Source organism: Leptonotus elevatus, chromosome 19 (assembly GCF_054856555.1).
Source record: "Leptonotus elevatus isolate MCC_2025b chromosome 19, RoL_Lele_1.0, whole genome shotgun sequence".
NCBI lineage: Eukaryota > Metazoa > Chordata > Actinopteri > Syngnathiformes > Syngnathidae > Leptonotus > Leptonotus elevatus.
This window is the reverse complement of record NC_141257.1, coordinates 17,073,811-17,094,348: the sequence shown is the minus strand read 5'-3', so window position 1 is coordinate 17,094,348 and position 20,538 is coordinate 17,073,811. Positions and strand designations below refer to the sequence as shown.

At 41.4% G+C, this 20,538-nt stretch overlaps 1 protein-coding gene across 3 annotated transcripts in view; it reads right to left on the bottom strand.

Moving 5' to 3' along the window:
- Nucleotides 1-996: 996 nt before the first annotated feature.
- The window catches only part of thrb (thyroid hormone receptor beta), a 48,382-nt gene continuing 28,840 nt past the window's right edge, over nucleotides 997-20,538 (bottom strand). For 2 of the 3 annotated variants that reach the window (XM_086062465.1, XM_086062467.1), the window contains exons 7-8: nucleotides 13,865-14,123; nucleotides 3,192-3,595 (exon numbers count right to left, since the gene is read on the bottom strand). In XM_086062465.1, coding sequence (XP_085918591.1) covers nucleotides 3,354-3,595; nucleotides 13,865-14,123 — 501 coding nt within the window. In that variant the 3' untranslated portion in view covers nucleotides 3,192-3,353. Of the gene's footprint in view, nucleotides 2,876-3,191; nucleotides 3,596-13,864; nucleotides 14,124-20,538 lie in introns of those variants that run through there. The other variant, XM_086062466.1, reaches the window with a different exon arrangement.

Here is a 20,538-nt window from a genome sequence, read left to right as displayed (position 1 = left end):
GATCGCATTAAGATTTTCAGTTGAGGGGTTGAAAAAAAAGCGGCGACTCGTTCTGTGCTTCCCCGTTGCCATGGTGACTCGACGAATCGGTGCTCCATTGATGTGGACTTTTTAGTGTAGTGGCAACGCCAGGTGAAACTACTCTGCGTTGACATAACTACCTCAAATCAGCTGTCCTGGAACCGAAAACGTAAAGTTTCCTGTCTCAGGGCATGTCAACTCGCTGTTCAGGGTTAGTCTCGGTGTTTGTTGAACATGCTTTGTGAAATGGACCCCAGGACTCACCCCCAAAAACACCAAAAACATTTTACGTCCTGTACTTCGCGGAAATTCATCGCGGGCGGCCGTGGACCATAACACCCGAGAAAAGTGAGGGAACACTGTACATCCATAACGAGCCCCTGACTTGCATAATATATCCACAACACAATGACCACATAACCCAACTCAAAACACAATCATAGCAAATAGAATAGATAAAAAAATTAATTATATATATATATATATATATATATATATATGTATATATATATATATATATGTATATATATATATATATCTACAATGCTCAGCATAAATGAGTACACCCCCTATGAAAAATAACAATGTCAATGAAATCAAAAATAATTTTCAAAATATTGACAAGACTAAATTTGTATAATATGAAAGTAAGGTTAATAATATACATTACAGGACAGAATTTTCAGTTTTATTCAAATTAGGGTGATGCAAAAATGAGTACACCCCACTGAAAGTCTCTGGAGCAAAGCCCAAAAAGCCAAAATTTTAGACTACAAACGTCTACAGCTGAGTCTAATTATTCATTACACAAATGTCAAGCAGACTGTTGACTATAAATGGGTGTTACTTAAAGAAAGCACTTTCCCATTTCATGCTGTTAGCAATGGCACCACACGAAAGAGAAATGTCCCAGGACCTGAGAAAGAAAATAATTTATTTGCACAACAAAGGTGATGGCTATAAGAAGATCAGCAACGCTTTACTTATCAGTTAGAATACTGTAGCAAAAGTGGTACAAAAATTTTAAAAAGATGGAACTGCAACCCTCTCATAGAGACGTCAAGGTTGTCCAGGGATGTTAACAACTCGACAGCAGCGTCTTCCAATGAGAAGGATGGAGAAAAATCGACATCTAAGTTCATTGCAGTTATCTAAGGAAATAAAAAGACAAACTGGGGTGACTATTTCCCATGACAATACGACGTACACAAAAAGAATATGACCGAAATAGGATGTTGTGGTGACGCAAGCGAAAAACCGCTGCAAGCAAGCATCTGTTTTAATTAAACAGCAAATGCGGGGGTGAGTGTCCGCCTCGCTTCTCGCTGGCTTTTCAGTGTGAGTTTGCACCGGTTGGTCGCAGCAGCTACTAGGGTCATTGCGCACACCGAAGGAGAGGGGCATCGCTTGGTGTACAACATTTAAGTGGGTTGAAAAAAGACATAACTGCCATGTATTGTTTTCTTCCTAAAGTAAAACAACATTAGGTTAGCCCATGAGTTTGTGTTAAGTAGCATGTTTTTAAACGGCTACAGTAGGTTCTCAAAAATAAAGCTCTTGTGAAAAATGTATATACTGGTCATTAATAGCCCTTTGAGTAACTCATAGATGTTCCAAAAAAAAGGGGGGTTAAATGTTTTACTTAGTTTAACCACTGCTCCACTCACCATATAAAAGGTGTTGGGGTAGTTTTGTTAAAAAGCCGAGGTATCGGATCGTGATTTGGGATCGACCGATCTTAAAATGAGGTGACTCGGACTAACTAACTTCTTATGTTCGTATTCAATAACAAATTTAAAAGGTTGGAAGGTTAAACGTTTCTCAATAAGAAAAGAGAATACTTCATTCCTGAATTAAAACAAATAATTAAGCACGAGTCCTCTTGAGAGCCATTGCACCTCACTGATAGTGGATAACGTTAATCCACGCTCAACACACTTGGCTCTGTCTTGTTACCTCTGGTCACAAATGTAATGATAGTTCAGTTTCTTCTTCTCCTACTTGTACTGTACTTATGTGCATAGGTAAATGACACACTGATGCCTTCTCGCCAACCTAGCGACAGGAAGCTAAATAACGGAGCATCGGCTTGTCAACAGCAAAGGTTTATATGTGGAAAATTGTAATTATTTTGCGGACCGCGAGTTGGCGCTTGCTGTCCAGTTGTTATAAAGCCATGACTCACCAATGAATAAGGAGGAACTTAAAAAAATGTGAGATGGAGACGGTGGTAAACAAAAAAGTATTGAAAAACTATTAAAGCGGCATCGGTGATCACAGTGGTTTAAACTTGGTAGCGGCGGCCAGGGATTTTAGCTTGGCAGTCAGCGCTCCCAAGCCGGAGATGTGGTAAGGACGTAGGTTTAATCCCCAAGTTGGGTGGACGTTGAAACAGGCTAATTGCTCCAGGCATCTACACCTCTATGACTATGGTGTACGCCAGCCAAGTAGTTGCCATGAAGCATGGCACATTCCAACGGTCATTTTACTCACTACATTTAAACATGAGAGTGGAAAGGTACGCCACATACACCACGTTGGCTCCTATGGTTGAGGAAGACGCCAGTTCGACCTGGCAGACCCAAACGCATTGTGAGGGTCAGTTGAGAACATCAGGCATTCCTGTGTCAGAAGAAGTTTCAACTTCCACCTCTGACAGAGCTTTGACTACATCCTTGGGTAGTCTGAGTAGACCATGTGCTGTAACGCTATTGTCGAGGCAGTCAATTGCAGCTATGGCCGTTGAGAGATGCTGTCAATTTGAAGTAGGAGTCCTGTCTGACCCTTTTGGCCTATGGGACTCCAGAGGAAGTTGATTAGACAGGCCAAGCAGAATGACTCTTTGAGGCAAAACCTGTGGAGGAATTTGGTTAGACTATTCAGAATGATTTCCAGACAGCTTTGATACAATTCTGGCCCACCATCCAGCGTCCCGGAAGGGTGAAACAGTGTTTATATGTCAAGTGAGCAGCCATTTAAAGATTCCCATCATGCTATTTGTGCATACTCTAATACATTTTTTGTTTTGTTTATCTTACGGTATAATCAACAAGGCAAACGGGATCTGTGGTAAGATCAGATATTTATGGTGAACTACCCAGCAATAACACAAAGTTAACAAAACTAAACAACAAATGAATGCTAATCACATTGAAATGACCCCCCCCCCCCCAAAATAATAATCACAAAACTACTCATAAACTACAGAATGAAGTGACACTCGGTAGTGCATTATGTGACACACTTGCAAGTCCAACCTATTACATAGCATTTAAGTGCTCACACATACAGTTGGAGTGAACACACAATTTGTTCCCATCAAAACCATTTACTCAGTCCTCAAATACCTCCAGGAACAGAGGAGGGAATAACTCAGTGGGACATTCCACTTTCATGTGAAGGAATCGGCTTGCATGGCAAGCACCAATCATTCGCAGGTCTGTCACCTTCATGAGCAGCTTTGGCCAGAAATGAGGCGCTTTATGTTTGCGGTAGTTGATATAATGTTCAAACGCCAGCAGGAACTCCTCTTGGCAGCGTTCAATCCGCTCCACGCTAGTCAAACCTGGACGATCTGATGAGAGAAACCAGGCATTATACAGTTTGAAGAGTTTTATTCTAACACAGGTAACAATAGACAAGCTATTATATTTATAGTATTTGCTAGCTAGTGCATTTCTCTATTGGTTAAGAAGACATTACGAACAAATGATATTGACAATCAAATGTGAGAATACTCTGTGATGAGTTTGAAGTGGGGTTTATGTGTCTCAGTGATCCTAGGAGCTAAGTTGTCTAGGGGTTTATGCCCCTGCTAGATCAGGGGAAACAAGTCCTAGGTGAGCCAGATAAAACATGTCTCAGAAAGTCACCAATGATGATAAAATTACTAGACCTCGAGTTCCCTCACTTATATGTGGTTCATCAGGGCCGCCCCCAAGAACCAGGCGGTGGGGGTGGTGCTCCAAGGCGAGTGCCTGGTGGCCGGACCTGCACTCACAGGCACAGCCTAAAGAGGTAAGTGGGTTTCCCTTACCATGGGTTCATCACCTGGTGATGGGACCAAGGAGATTTTGGCCATCCAATCCCTGACTACACAAATTTGCAATAAGGAACTAAGGAATTTCCGGTTTGATAATAGGGCTCACGTCAACACGCAGCTTGGACTCAGGTACAAGTCCTCTTGGGAAGGGTTTTACTCTATTCCCCTTTGGAGTTGCCCCTGATGAGCATGTGTGGGTAGTTATTGCCCATGGCTTGGTGCCTGGACGGTATGGTAAACCTGGCTGGATGAAATTAGCCAATAGCTTCCCACCGCCATTGGGCGCAGAGACAGGTTGTGGCTGTTGTTTGAGACGATGCACCAAAAAGCAGCTCAGATTATCAATCGTCTTTGGAGTCATTAGAGAAGGGTGCTGGAGAGCGCTCCTGCTGGGGACTCCTGCGTTCTGTTGTGGAACTTCAATGCTCATGTGGGTAATGACAGTGAGACCTGGAAGGGTAGAATTTGGAGGAACAAATCCGGAGGGTCGTGGGGGGGAGCGGGGGCTGTGGGCCGGTGGGGTGCCTGGTGGGCCTGCCGTGCCCCGTTCTGCTACGTTGGGCTTGGGGCGTGGGCTGTGTTGGGTTGGGGGGCGCTCCGGGCTCCTGGGTTTGCTCTCCGGCCGGTGGCCTCTGCGGGGCCCGGGGGTTGTGCCTTGGCGCTGCCGCGGCCTGGGGGCCCTGGAGGGTTGTGCTTGCTCCGTCCTGGCCAGGGTCGATGGCTCCCCTCTTTGGTGGAGGTTTTCATGCATGCCAGATCCACCACACCAGCATCTACCAAAATTCAAACACAATCTGCTTCTTCCTCTGGTCGTTGAATCGGTGGAGGCTGATGTCTGTGGATCTCACTCTGCTTCATCTATCCTTCCTTCCTTTCCTCAGTCTTTCCTTCGGTCTCTTGAGGTCTTCTTAATTTGTTGGAATTGAGATGTTTCTGGGGTTGGTGAAAGATTCTGATTGATGACACGGTGGGTAGTAGGTGATGTCTGGTCGGTGCTGGATTTCACTTTTCTTTCTTTTCTTTGATCCTGCCTTGGGTCTCCTGACAACTTCATGACTCTAGCGGGATTCTGAAGTATTCGGTTTAGGTGAACGATATGGGATTTTTAATAGGTTTTAGTTGAATTAATGAGCACACACACACGCACGCACGTATGCACACACACACACCCATACACGCACATACTCACGCATATAAAAAAAAAGAGAAAAAAAGAGAGGGAGAGCAATGATGATGACATGTCGAATCGGTAAGATTACCGAATGAACAATACTGAGCTCTCAAGAGAAAAAAAAAGAATGAAGCATGAAGCAATTGAGATGAGAATCAGCACCTCCAAATCTGAGGCGTCAGTTAGAAAAGTGCAGAATGCCCTCTCTAGTTCAGGAATAACCCTGCCCCAAGTAGAGGAGCTGAAGTATCTTGGTGTCTTGTTCATGAGTGAGGGAAGAATGGAACTTGAGAGCGACAGGTTGATTGGTGAGGCATCTACATTGATGCAGATTCTGTTTCCGAACCGAAAGACAAAGCTCTGGATTAACCGGTTAATCTATGTTCCCACCGACATCTATGGTTGCAAACTGTGAGTCATCGCTGATAGATCAAGATCACGAATATAAATGGCAGAAATGAGTTAACTCAAAACGGTGATCGGGCAGTCCCTTCGAAATAGGGTGAGAAGCTCAGTCATCCGGATGGGGCTCAGAGTAGAGTCGCTGTTCCTCCGCATTGAAGAGCCAGGTGAGGTGGCTCAGGTTAGGATGCCTCCTGGTCTTAGAATTGTTATTTTCATTGTGCTTTTAATATCCATCCATCCATCCAGCCAGCCATCCATCCATCCATCCATCCAGCCATCCATCCATCCATCCTTCATCCATCCATCCATCCATCCACCCATAGCTGTCTTCGGGCAGGTTGCTAGCCAATCTCAGGGAACACATAGACGAACAACCATTCACATACACGATCACAACTTGGGACAATTGAAAGTGATCAAATAACCTACCATTCATGTTTTTGGAATGTGGGAGGAAGAAGAAAACCCACACATGGGGAGAACATGTGTAGTGGGGGGTTTATTTTCCCCACTGCCTGTGAAGTGATCCTGATGGCCTGCCCCTTGACCCGTCCCTTAGTTAGGAGACTTATTTAAGCCACCTGTTTCCCATATGGTGCCCTCTGTGCTTCACTTTGTCCTGTTAACCTGTGTCTGTGTTAGCTATTAGCTGAAATTCTAGAAATTAAAAATGCCCCCCCATCCTGTTTTAAAAGTAAAATATAAATTGCTAAGCTAGTGAGTGCCAGATCCGGTTTAAATGTGTTGCTGTTACCGTCAAGGGAAGGGGTGAAAGTGGACCGGAACGGTCCGGTACTACATTCCGATAAAAGATTCGGGATCGGAACGATCTAGAACGGTGCTTCGGTCCCGAAAATATGACGGCAACTGTCAAAACCCCATGTTAAAGGGATACTTGACTCATTGAGACATTTTAAGCAGCAAAAAGTTTATATTTTGTCCAGAATGAATTTGATAATTTCATTATTTTTCAAGTACAATTAATACCTTTAAATACCTATTTTTCCACTTGCTGTCGACTGAAGATTACATCACCTGTGCTGAGGAAGTGGGTAGCCAATCATGGCTCAGTTTGCTGACCAAACCCAGAAAACATGTGAGCCATGATTGGTCGTTACCTACTTCCTCAGCACAGGTGATGTCATCTTCAGTTGACAGCAAGGGAAAAAATTGTTTTTAACGTTCTAAATTGTAGCCAAAAAAAACAATAAAGGTATAAAGGACAAAATATTAACTTTTTACTGCTGAAAATGTCACCAAAAAAAGTAGTAAAGTAAAGTATCCCTTTAAATAAACCGCCAGCCTGCCACACAAGAAGAAAAACAATCTACTAACGACAGATTTACAGTCACCAAAAGCAGGGGGAGCGTTTAGGTGGCACGATTGCATATAGACAATTTAGCGCTGTAAGGCGATAATGTGCATGGCTAGGACACGGTGCGGTGCAGCAAAAATCAGCATATTCACCAAAGTTAATTTTTTTTTAACTTACTTCGCATTTCGCCTCGCGTCTTGATGGGCTGAAATATGTGCCACATTGGCTTCGAAAAGAAAAGCAAACACTCGGGCTGCAGTGGACTCTAGGTGCATTCAATGACCACGCACCAGTGGTGCAACAGATCACAAAATTCATGGTTCGGATTGGATCACGGATTTGAGCCACGGATCAGATCGTTTTTCGGATCAGCAAAAAAAAAGAAAAAAAGAAATACTACCTCGTCTTCATTTATGTAGTAAAACACTTTTCCCCTTTAAATTAAATAAAAAAATAAATTTGAAATGTCTAATACAGCCGTTTAGGATTTAGGAACACAACTTTATGTGCAATATGAGGCAGAAACATTTTTATTTTATATATGGTCCATGTGTAAAATATCAAGGTACTAAGGGCTTAAACTTGTGTTCCTACAATCTAAACGGCTATGTTTGACATTTTAAGTTAAATGTTTTTTTTAATGGGTGTTAGATGAATGTATCTTAATTATCCCATATGTAGTCTTTTAATTGCAAAGCATTTATTCAACAAGTGAAGTAGGTGCCTGGGGACAAATTGTTCAGATTGTGGCAAATTATCCTGTATGCTTGTTTTAAGCATGGTAAATAACATTAGTTATTAGTAAGAGACAAACGTGATGATACAGTTGATTATGGTATAATTAGAGTAACTGTACCAATAGAAGATGAATTAGTGGATGAATCCACAGTGACATTCAAGAGAAAGTGTTTCGAACAAGTAGTGGTGTTGTTGATGATAGACAGGTAGGAGGTGTATATCAGCAGCAAATGAAAAACACATTGTTCAGTGGAATAAAACCTGAAGGAAAGGAAGCAGAAACATTTTGGTTCTGAGAAGAAGAAGAGGTAGTAAGTTATTCAGGAAACAGAGGAAGAGGTCGAAGTAACAAAAAAGAAATAGTTATGAAAACAATAGGAAGACCTGTAATCAGTCCACAAGAAATGAGGATGTTTGATGGAAGTGTAATATTATAGGACATTGGGCTAGAAACTGCCCTCAAAAGTACAATACAGATAGTTTAAAATGATTATAGGAGTTTAATTTTAAAAAATTATGATTGTAGAAGTTTGGTTATATATTGATTTGATGTTTCTAATATTCTACAATTTCCGTTAGTGTGTATGGATTTGATTGAATTTAACAAAAGACAATGTGAATATTAGACATAGTTGACTAACTAACAGCTTGTCTGGTTGCGGAGCGAAGCCTGACCGAATCAAGGTCAGAGAAGGGGAAAACAAGCAGCTAGTCTAGCTGTGGAGAAAAGTCTGACCAAGTCAGTCAGTGAGGAGGATGGGAGCACATTCAGTCCACTCCCCAACAAGTTTCCGCAACCGCTGTGAAGTCTAGGGCCTGTCCATTGTGCTGCAGCAGAGACAAATCAAGAAGACATCAAATCCCTTTCCTGAATCGAACGGAGGATACGGTAAGATGAGATCGGACTCATTCGGGGCTTTCTTTTGTTTCTTATTTTAGTTTTTGGGGCCATTTTGAGGGGGAGGAGAGACAGCTGGCTGAACTACAAACGCTGAATATTACATACAGAAACACCAGACATTGTGCACACTGGATTACGACAATTGGACAATATACACACATAAGAGCAACAACACATTGATTGCACTTGAAGGACAACACTTTTGATTATATTGTTGTGCTGATGATTATTTCACTAATATGGTTTTATGATGGAAAGGAAAAAATATTTTATGCTCTGTGATGGTAATATTTGGCCAATTTAACAAATACAATACAATACAACTAAAGTTACTGATAGGTGATATGATAATTTTAGCAAATATGTGATAAACAAGAAGGAAATGTTAGATAAATGTATCTTGATTATCCTATATTTAGTCTTTTATTAATTGCAAAGCATCAAGTCCGGGCTTCGGCCTTCCTGGGTGGAGTTTGCATGTTCTCCCCGTGCTTGCGTGGGTTTTCTCCGGGTACTCCGGTTTCCTCCCACTTTCCAAAAACATGCATGGCAGGTGAATTGGACACTCCAAATTGTCCATAGGTGTGATTGTGAGTATGGTTGTTCGTCTCTGTGTGCCCTGCGATTGGCTGGCAACCAGTTCAGGGTGTACCCCGCCTACTGCCCGAAGCCAGCTGGGATAGGCTCCAGCAACCCCCGCGACCCTTGTGAGGACAAGCGGTACAGAAAATGGATGGATGGATGGATGGATTAATTGCAAAGCATTTATTTAACATTGTGGATTTATTCAACATTGTGACTTTTGTTTGAACTGTGCGAGTTGGAGTTGACTGGAGTCACGAAGCTTCATAACAAGACAGGAACTGTGCCCTCATCATAAGATAAGTGGCCGGAACATTTTTATGGTTGAGAAGCTTTTAATGTTAAGGAATGTTTGAAATGTTTGCATTGTTGCTCGTGTAGTGACTCATTTCTGTAAATGATTGTCACATTGCTGCTACGTATTTCCCCAAACCCCTCATAGCAGTAATATCCATGTGATAGGTCAACCTAATAAAAAGAGGAAGAACAACAGAATGTGTCAGAATGGGCAGGAGGTTGTGATCTGCACATCTCTTTTCATTATATATATATATCTCTTGTCTTTCTTCCGTGTCAGTTTATTAAATGTTCTAGGTTGAACGAACCTCACAATGGGCAAAAGTGTTTTTATAAAACAAATGAAGACAAAGTTCTATTTATCTTTTTTTTTATTATAATGAAAAGCAATTTAAGGCACATTCCCTCCCTTTAAACATGGAGAGTGAATTATAAAGTAGCCTTGGTTCAGATAATTGAAAAATAATTTAAGTAAGCCAGGTACAAGCTGTCAAACTCATTTACAGCTACCAGCCACAGGCACTCGTTGGTAATGCTAACAGCTAGCTGCTAGCTAGTTACGTCGGAGACTTCTGCCGTATCATACAATGACGGGGTAATTAATTAGGGGTTTCTTAGCATCCTAAATTAGCGATTGAATACGAGTTCGGGATAGTGTTATGTTGATGTTGGTCGCAACTTTAATGTCAATCAAAACTAAGTCTAAAAGGGAAGTCAAGCTAGCCATCACGTCACGAGTGACATGGGCCACTTTCAAAGTAAATGTCTACTAAGGCTATGCATTGCCGTCAATGTATTATTTGGCAAATTTTATTTTGAAGTTACCCTGAGCATAAGCGGTGTGTTACGTTGAGTATGTTTCAGCTTCCTTGTCTGTGTCTACTGTGAAAGTGCACTTTGTTGTAGTTTTTTTCCCCCCACCAGCCAATCTGCGGATCGTAGGCGATCCGAACCGTGGGCCCTGATCCAAACCGACTACGGATCAATGCTGATCTATTGCACCTCTACCATGCACGCAGTAGGAAATCTCAGATATACATAGAAAAAGCTCAGACGACTGAATGTTAGTGTTTTTCTAGTGTTTTTCTGTTTTGTTTCAGATGTTTAAATATCTGTTTACAAGGAACCTTTTCGAAGACACTACACTTAAAAAGTAAAAGTAAAAGTTATAATATCCCACGGCAGGGGATGCAATTTTTGTACGTGGGTAAATACTTTTGGGAGAACAGCTGAACGCTTCCCCCAATTCTGGTGTGAACGTAGCATGAAGTGCTTCTGAATTGTTCCGGTGTGCTATTATTATAAACCTTAAATATATATTTTTAAATCAACAAATGTCACGTCTGCGGGTACATAACTCCATATAAGCCTATATTTACCTTCAACACTGGAGCACAGTTGAAATAACCTCGCGGATCGATTAGTCTATTCTGTTACAAGGCCGTCAAAATTTTCAACATCCTCATTGTCTACAAACATATAACAGTATGTCACTGTCGACTCGTTACACTGATTCGAATTCCTCCCGTGCCGTCGTCAATTGCGCCATTTATTTCATAACTCCCGCGAATCTGCGTCAACCATAAATGCTTGAATAAAATTCCAGGGGCCTCATTTATAAAACTGTGCGTGAGCGCCTGCGTACAAAAGTACTTACGGACGAAACCCAAACTTCACGTACGCAGAAAAAAATTTAGATTTATAAAACCATGCGTAGACACACTTACGCACACCTGCACGCAATTTCCCTTTATAAATGTCACACGTCCCAACCGGTGTGCGCAGCTGATTCAACGCAGTTCCCTGCTCTAAATCTGCCCATTTCCCCCCATATTAGGCAATGCAAATCTACTCATTAATGGATTTGCGTATTCATAAGCAGCACGTGACGGCGATCATCAAATCAAAACAATGGATGATGGACAGGGAAAGGCAAGAAACAAGGCTAACTTCACTATGATGTACGCTACATTGAATTTTTGTGTGAATAATAATAATAAAAATATTAAAAATGTACAAAGAAGGCCGTGATTATTGGCCGCGATTATTGGCCGCAGGGCGCACAGCGGCAAAAAAACAAACAAAACAACCCCCCCTCCCCCCAAAAAAACAATAATAATAATTTGGTATGATACAGAGGTGAGCATAAAGAAATAATTGCACCAATCTTATTGTCTTTATTTAATGTACTATAGGGAAATTGAGTTGTCACTGCAGAGGCAAAAATTAGGCAATCAATTTAACTTATTATTATTAGTATCTATTATTATTATTCCCAATGTGTTGCATATGGATCTTTATCGAACACCACCATGGCTGTGTGGACTGCATTGTGAACGCTTATGACAGACTTTATTGACACATTTTTTTCCTTTATTTATTTATTTGCAGGACAAAGCGTCAAGCTCCATAGCAAAGATGCTTGTACCTGACTGTATTCTAGCAAATTTGTATCCGTATGGTCTTGTGTATAATAGTTTATAATATAATAGTTTTATGTAGCCTTTTATACTGCAATGACATTTGTGCCGACGGGTGGGTGAAATTACTGTAGGCATGTAAATTGTTGCGCAGCGCGAGGATGTAATGCGTGCAGTATTTGTCTACATTAGTTGTCATTAATATGATTTATTGCATGAGGCTTTTCAAGATAGGTGATCAATGAGAGAAGACGAGCGTTTGAAATTTTTTATTAAGTTCATTTGTGTGCTTTCTGCTCCGCGGTGTACTTGTGTCATCGGAGCAAGTCTAGAGCAAAACAAACATTAATGTGACCCAACATCCAGCATACATGGCGTTTGAAGAATCGAAATGCACCACAAAGCTGTTTATGTCACTGTTTTCCCATGTCTCCAGAATGTGCTGATTGCGTACGGTAGGTCCAGACTTGACGTGGCAACGCGTAAAGTTTCACGTTCAGTCTGTTTTCTGTAAATACCAACTTTGGCGCAGAAATGTTCGTACGCAAAGTTTTGGCCTCATTTGACCGTATGTAAGCTTTATAAATGACGTCCCAGGACATGCTACGAGGCCCACGTCACCCTCTTGTGCATTGTCTGATTAATTTAAACGGCTAATAAGAGACCAAGAATTGGTCAAAACAAAACCAAATTACTTATCCGCTCTCACGGCTTTAAAGGGAGAAGAGCGCTGAGCTTTAACGGTAGAAGCGCGGTCACGCACTCCCGGCCTTAATGAGTTGAAAACATGGTACTGTACAAAATAAATTGTCAAAAATAAGTTATACTTTTTATTGATATTTTTTTACCATTTAGTGCACAAACATGATCTATAAACCATGCAAAGCTTTATTATTGATTAAAATACACCGTGAGTCTGATGTCCCCCTCGTTTTATTCTCACAATAAATGAAATCCGCGAAGTAGTTATAGCTTTATTTTACATTTATTATAAATGTTTTAAGGCTGTAAAACCCCTCTTTATACACTTTTCTCCTTGATACATTTACATTTTCTCACATTTCTCATCGATGCATTTACATTTTCTCACATTTCTCTCGTTTGAACATTCTCAATGTTCAAACCTTCAGAAATTTTATAAAATAGGCACATTACTGTAAAAAAAAAAGGAAAGCAAAATTGCACACAAAAAAAATCTGCAAAACAGCAAGGCCGTGAAAAGTGAACTGCGTTATAGCGAAGGAACATTATTAATTTTTTGAAATGTGTCCTCCTTTTTGACCTTATGGAAGAGGCCATCCTAGCCGTATGCCTTCTGGTGGTTGGGCTAGGCACTGGGGGAGCTCCCTCCTGCACCTTTGCATGCAAGTTAGTGCATGGGTCCACAAGTTTAGTTGGCACCATTTTTGCACAACTGAGGTAAGTACGAGGTGGCACTCCCTAATGTAGGCAGTTCACCACAGGGTGGCCCAGGCTAGCTGTCTTTATTTTAATTGTTGATCTTAATTCGGTTTTTAGTGTACAGAAGCTAGTTTTAGCTTAATTTGTTTAAAATAGCAAGTCCAATCTAAATAAATTACACGTTGTCAAGTTGCTGAGTCTCGCTTTAAACTTTATTTATTGTTATATATATATATATATATATCACATCTCTGTCCTTTTGCATTCAGAAGCTTTCCTGCGTTATTGTTATCCCCTTGGTAGCTCATTGGTAGTACCAATAAGACCTACACCACACATGCAAACTCCACACAGCAAGGCTGGAGAACTCGCGACCTCTGAACTGTGAGGCTGATGTGATAACCAGTCCTCCACTGTGCCGCCACTTTTAATAATTATTTTTTGTTAAATATGAAGTAGATAAGTGTTGATGGTGTTTTAAATATTGAATGCTAAATTACTAATTCTATTCATATTTTGGGGATTATTAGGCAAATTATGTTCTGCAAATTTACCGAGATTCGGTTCTTACCAGATGAAAGCAGAATAACTGCTTGTAAAAGAGCCACCTCAGAGTCATCCAAGTTAAAGGAGGACAGTGAGACACCAAGGTCGAAAATGGCATCTGACACTATACCCAGGCCTCCGTTCTTCAGTTGACCTCGTGTGACTGCTATTTCTCCGTTAAGTGTGAGGGTCTCACTCTTTGGATCATAGCGAACAGCAGCACGCAATGACATGACTTCCATGCAGCAGCCTTTTAGCAAGATGATCTGGTCTTCACATGGCAGCTGTTGACAAGAAGAAAGAAATAAGTAACAATATTTGTTTAAAAAAGTTGTTGCAAAAATGACAAAAACTAGTGCTTTCCTTTTGCTTTAATTAAAGCATGCGCAATTTTGGGGGACTGCAGTCACTTTTGACATTAGCAATTGTCCATAATAAAATATTTTTCAAACCAACATGGCTATGTCAGAGGAAGTTCTTTCATCACCAACCCAGCAATTGATCAGTGGCTACTACGGAGTCGCTTCTCAAAGAAAATACACAACACATATGACCAGAGGGGCAGGGCTCTCTCTACATTAGCCTTTCAGTCGTAGCACTGGCGCTACCAACTTTTTCAGTTTGTCGCACCACACAGGTTTTGGTCGCAGCTTTTTTGGAGGAGATACAGCATGACCATATTTGCTGATGTATAGTTGTCTCACTTTGCAGATGACGTAAAGATTGACAGCGACAAAATATAGCTGCAAAATATTTTACTGTAGCAAGATCTGTCTGCAATAAAACAGGTCAATTATTTTATATTACTTTAAAAGAAAACATTGAAAAAAAGCTTTGCTTTTATGTGAACATTAGTTTGTTCAATGCAGATTGGCCAGCTCTTATTGCGATGTCTCCAAAACCTCTTCCCCTTGGGAAAAACAAAGCTTCTCAGCCAGTGGGCAGCATCATGATCAGTCAAGACTGGCCCTTCAACACAACTTTGGATTAGGTCCTCGGATGCAGTGTTTCCCAACACTGCATTATGTGAGCACATTGCAGGGGGTATATGGAAACTCAGGTAACAGATGAAAATAAAATAAAACTACCATACTATGACTGAGTATTATTTTATTATTTTTCTCAATGGGCAGTGGAACTTGTTGCGCAGTGCTTCTTTTGTGAATGGGTGTAAAAATCACAAAACAGCCACTAACTATGGCCAGCAGATAGCAGCATTATATCTATTTTCAATTGACTCTTGGTAGTATGGAATTACAATGAAACAACAAATCTGATGAAATAGAACGTTTTCAAGGATGACGTGAATGATCAAAGCCTTTGTCACATTAAATCAAATTCACAGAGCGTCACTAAACAAAAAACATTAGTGTCAAAATCACTGTTGTTGAAAATATTTTTACAAAAATCTTTGCACAAAAAGCTTGTTTTCGCCTTATGTTTTCAATTTTCGCTTAATGTCACTCAAGTTACCTATTTTCAAATGGTGACTTTCTAATGAAAGAATGGAACGCGATCTTTCATTTGGTACCCACCATGTACATGTAGTCAAAGCACACAATATTCTGTTTGCCTTGAAAGATGAGTTTAAATGCTTGAAATTGGCTGGCACGTCGGGGTTGTTTTTTGGATAACGTGTAGCAGTAAAAGAGTTAATGCCTGTCTAAAGGGCACTAATGTAAAGATGCTCCGATTGTTTATGGTAAATGTTATACGAATTATATAAAAGAAAGGCAGTGTAACAATTATAGACCAGTCACCCTCAATTTTTTTTCTCTTCCTTTCCTTAACATTTTGGAATGTTTTATGTCTGTCTTGGAAATGTGCATTCAGTCAACCTTGGTTGGGTGAGCTCTCTCCGTTTCTCCCCCTTTGCCTAAACCAGAGACAATCCAAGAGATTACATTCTTTTGAAGTCAACCACAGGATGTGAATGTTTTTTTGTCACCGGCCAGAACCACGACTTTATGGCATCAAAGTATTTTATCGGAAAGCATCATCTTCACCCCTGCTGACATCTGATCATGGGCCCAGACTGGCAGTCTGCAACTTAAGTCTTATCAAGCCATAAAACAACATGAGCCAAAAGTCAGTCGGAATCCTGGTCAGTACATTCAAGGCTTCTTGGAGGTTACACATGACCAGAGTGCCTCCAAGTGGTCACGATCGGAATTGCCCTCACATGGAACACTTATACACCATTTTCACCACAAAGTAATTTTACACATTTCACATAGGAAATTCGGCACATATAGTGAACTTACGCACAAGTGAATGTTTCACGTCATGTTATGTCTATAAAGGAGAATGTCATATGTATTTCAACAGGAATGATGATTGTAAACCCAGAGATTATTTAGATAGTCAGGAAAGAACGAAATTATTTTATGATGCGTTATTAGTTGATATGTGTAACGATAACATGTTTTGCTTGGAAAAACTTGACTTGCCAGCTTGACCAAAATTAATTATGAATTATTTGATAATTTGGAGTTTAAAAGTCTCTGACTTCGGTTGAGCCAAAAGAGGGACGGCGCCCGCACCCCTTTTGACGGACACGCCCCACAACTTTAAAACAGCTGGCGCGAACCTTGGCCAGCGCTCTTGTTCCGGCACCCTCATTCCTGCTTCACCTACTCATTCCTGCTTCACCTACCTACCCCTTTTGCACCTCGTCTAAACTGACAAAAGGACTCTCCGGTGTCGTTTTTAACGACGTAGCATCTCGTGTCTCGGACTTGGCGATATAGCACCGAACGCGCCGCCATGCTCCAAACCCCGGCACACACCACCTGCCAGACAGACTTTCTGCTCGTCCTCTTTCTTCCTTTTTTTTCCTTTTTGTATTTCGTCCCACCTCGGTGACACAAAGTCGCACACAATTTTTTCTGTGACCCCGTGTACCACCCAGCGACCACAGTTTGGACTCTGGCAGCATGCACTCCAACACGTCAACCCGTACCTGCTCCATCCTCCGAGCATCCTGTCGCAGTGCCAGCTAATTCAACAGCTGGTCTCCTTCGGGACGCAGGCACGCAAGCGGATCTCGGCCTCAGCAGCTGGATTGGGCAGCTGAGACTCAGACCTCCTCGCGCGCCGAGAGTACATTTCCGGCTGAAGCCTCCCGACCTTGCCTGAAAGCGGCATCCACCGGGAGCCGAGCTGCACCGCCCCTCATCTGCCGGGAGCCCCGAGCTGCGTCGCACCTCATCTAACTGTGGAATATTTTTTTTTCCCTTGCCTTTTGGGAGCATTTTTTTTCTTTAATTGACCTTCCCTTTGCTAGCTCGATTCAACTCACTCTCGTAAATTGCACGCCTCATAGCCAATTTGACATATCGCTAGTGCAACTTCCATTTCAAATATCTCACAGATTTGGCAAGTCAAACCTTTCCTTTCTACCTTGTTAAATTGTTCCCTTTTTATTAGCTTCATGTTTATTCCTTTTCTTTTCACCGTATGATAGTTAGGTAGGCAGTGTTTTGATTCGGTATGTGTAACTGTAGTGAATAAATGCATGTTTTTCAAAATGTAATTCAATCTCAATTGTGCTTGTGCCAGAGTGGATTAGTAATTACTTTATTAATACAAAGAACCACGAACATTGAATGTGGCGACTTCAGATTATGAATAAATAAATGAGGATTTTGATTTTATTTGTTGTGTTTCTGCAAAAGTGAAAGTAAACAGAACATGGTGCCCCTATGGGGGATTGAGGGAATTACGATCTCCTCAAGCGCCGATCAAATTACTAATTCGTCCAAAAAGACAACATCAATTATTGCTACAGCAGGGCTTTGATTTTTTTTTAGGTATATTTATTTTTATTCATTGACATACCAACAACTAGAATGGAGAATGGAAGCCGAGTACTTAATTATGGTATTGTAAACAGAAGTGACTAGATGGACCACTGATTGTAATAAAGAAAAAAAAGGAAAATAAGTAAGAAATGTAAGTCAGCTTTGATAGATTGATAGAATAGCCAACATTGTTTAGATATTTGCAATTATTAATGGTTAATGCATTGATGGACTTTTTAAATGTCCGAAAGTAATACTGTCAATGTTTACGTCCTGTTAGTGGCTAGTTGCTAACGCCGAAGACTTGTGCCATATCATACAATGACAGACTAATTAACTAGTGGGTTCTTAGCGTCCTTAATTAGCAATTAAATATAATTTCGAAATGGTGTGTTCATGCTGGAAGTCGACAGTCGCGTGAGGACGAGTCACACTGGCCGCCTTGAGCCAAGTAAGCCGTGACGCCTATCACACGTTGCATGGGTCAAAATACAAGTAACAAAGCAATTGCACCAATATGATCTTTTATTGGCTTTCCCTTTTTGTATTGACGTCACTCTGCCGGTGTCATGTGATTACGTGATGCGCGTGACTAGTACGTACTGACGCGGTTACGTGCGGGCGGGTTAAAATCGGTTGTAGTTGACCGCCGGTCGAGATGAGAGTTGAGTGGTGCTCACTGAGGAGCCGACCAACTGAGCGCCGAGCGCTGAGCAAGCGATACAGAGCATTGAGCAAACTGAACGTTGAGCGAGTGAGATGAGTGAAGCATATGAATAAGCTTCAGAATTGGCCTAGTGGATGGTGAGCTAGTAGCCTATTCTGGGCCTGAAGCCTGGACTGGACTGTACCTGGAGTCAAACAAGCTTGAATCTGCTCTGCTCTGCTCGGGCCGGTAGGAGGTTGTATGTAGTGTAGCAACTTTACAGCCTGTGCTGGTAAAAAAAAGAATTAGCCACATTTGCGGGTGAGCTGGTCGCAGTGTCGAGCCCTACCAGAGGGGGAATATCCCGTATACCAGAGATGGGCATCGAGGGCCGGAATCCTGCAGGTTTTGCATGTTGCCCTTCTCCGACACAGCTGATATATGATCAGCTCATCAGCAAGCTCTGCATAAGCCTGATAACGATCCTGTTGATTGGAATCAGCTTGTGTTGGAAGTGAGAAACCTCCAAAACCTGCAGGACCTGCAGGATACTGTACTGTACAAGGTTCGCTCCATATGACACCCAGCAGTATAAACCAGGGATACATCTTCAACTTGAGTACCCTTGCATCATTGGATGTATCAGCATTTTACTCACAATATTGGTAAATAGTCCTCACTCAGTAGTAGTCATGAAGTACTTTGATAAGCAAATCATGGCACAGACAAAACTATCAACGTCACTGTGGATCCTCGCCAGTACGCTTATGGGAAGAACCACTCCACAGATGATTCCGTCTCATCAGGGGTTCACACAGCGTTCACCCACCTGGAACACAGGCACGCAAGCGGATCTCGGCCTCAGCAGCTGGATTGGGCAGCTGAGACTCAGACCTCCTCGCGCGCCGAGAGTACATTTCCGGCTGAAGCCTCCCGACCTTGCCTGAAAGCGGCATCCACCGGGAGCCGAGCTGCACCGCCCCTCATCTGCCGGGAGCCCCGAGCTGCGTCGCACCTCATCTAACTGTGGAATATTTTTTTTTCCCTTGCCTTTTGGGAGCATTTTTTTTCTTTAATTGACCTTCCCTTTGCTAGCTCGATTCAACTCACTCTCGTAAATTGCACGCCTCATAGCCAATTTGACATATCGCTAGTGCAACTTCCATTTCAAATATCTCACAGATTTGGCAAGTCAAACCTTTCCTTTCTACCTTGTTAAATTGTTCCCTTTTTATTAGCTTCATGTTTATTCCTTTTCTTTTCACCGTATGATAGTTAGGTAGGCAGTGTTTTGATTCGGTATGTGTAACTGTAGTGAATAAATGCATGTTTTTCAAAATGTAATTCAATCTCAATTGTGCTTGTGCCAGAGTGGATTAGTAATTACTTTATTAATACAAAGAACCACGAACATTGAATGTGGCGACTTCAGATTATGAATAAATAAATGAGGATTTTGATTTTATTTGTTGTGTTTCTGCAAAAGTGAAAGTAAACAGAACATGGTGCCCCTATAGGGGATTGAGGGAATTACGATCTCCTCAAGCGCCGATCAAATTACTAATTCGTCCAAAAAGACAACATCAATTATTGCTACAGCAGGGCTTTGATTTTTTTTTAGGTATATTTATTTTTATTCATTGACATACCAACAACTAGAATGGAGAATGGAAGCCGAGTACTTAATTATGGTATTGTAAACAGAAGTGACTAGATGGACCACTGATTGTAATAAAGAAAAAAAAGGAAAATAAGTAAGAAATGTAAGTCAGCTTTGATAGATTGATAGAATAGCCAACATTGTTTAGATATTTGCAATTATTAATGGTTAATGCATTGATGGACTTTTTAAATGTCCGAAAGTAATACTGTCAATGTTTACGTCCTGTTAGTGGCTAGTTGCTAACGCCGAAGACTTGTGCCATATCATACAATGACAGACTAATTAACTAGTGGGTTCTTAGCGTCCTTAATTAGCAATTAAATATAATTTCGAAATGGTGTGTTCATGCTGGAAGTCGACAGTCGCGTGAGGACGAGTCACACTGGCCGCCTTGAGCCAAGTAAGCCGTGACGCCTATCACACGTTGCATGGGTCAAAATACAAGTAACAAAGCAATTGCACCAATATGATCTTTTATTGGCTTTCCCTTTTTGTATTGACGTCACTCTGCCGGTGTCATGTGATTACGTGATGCGCGTGACTAGTACGTACTGACGCGGTTACGTGCGGGCGGGTTAAAATCGGTT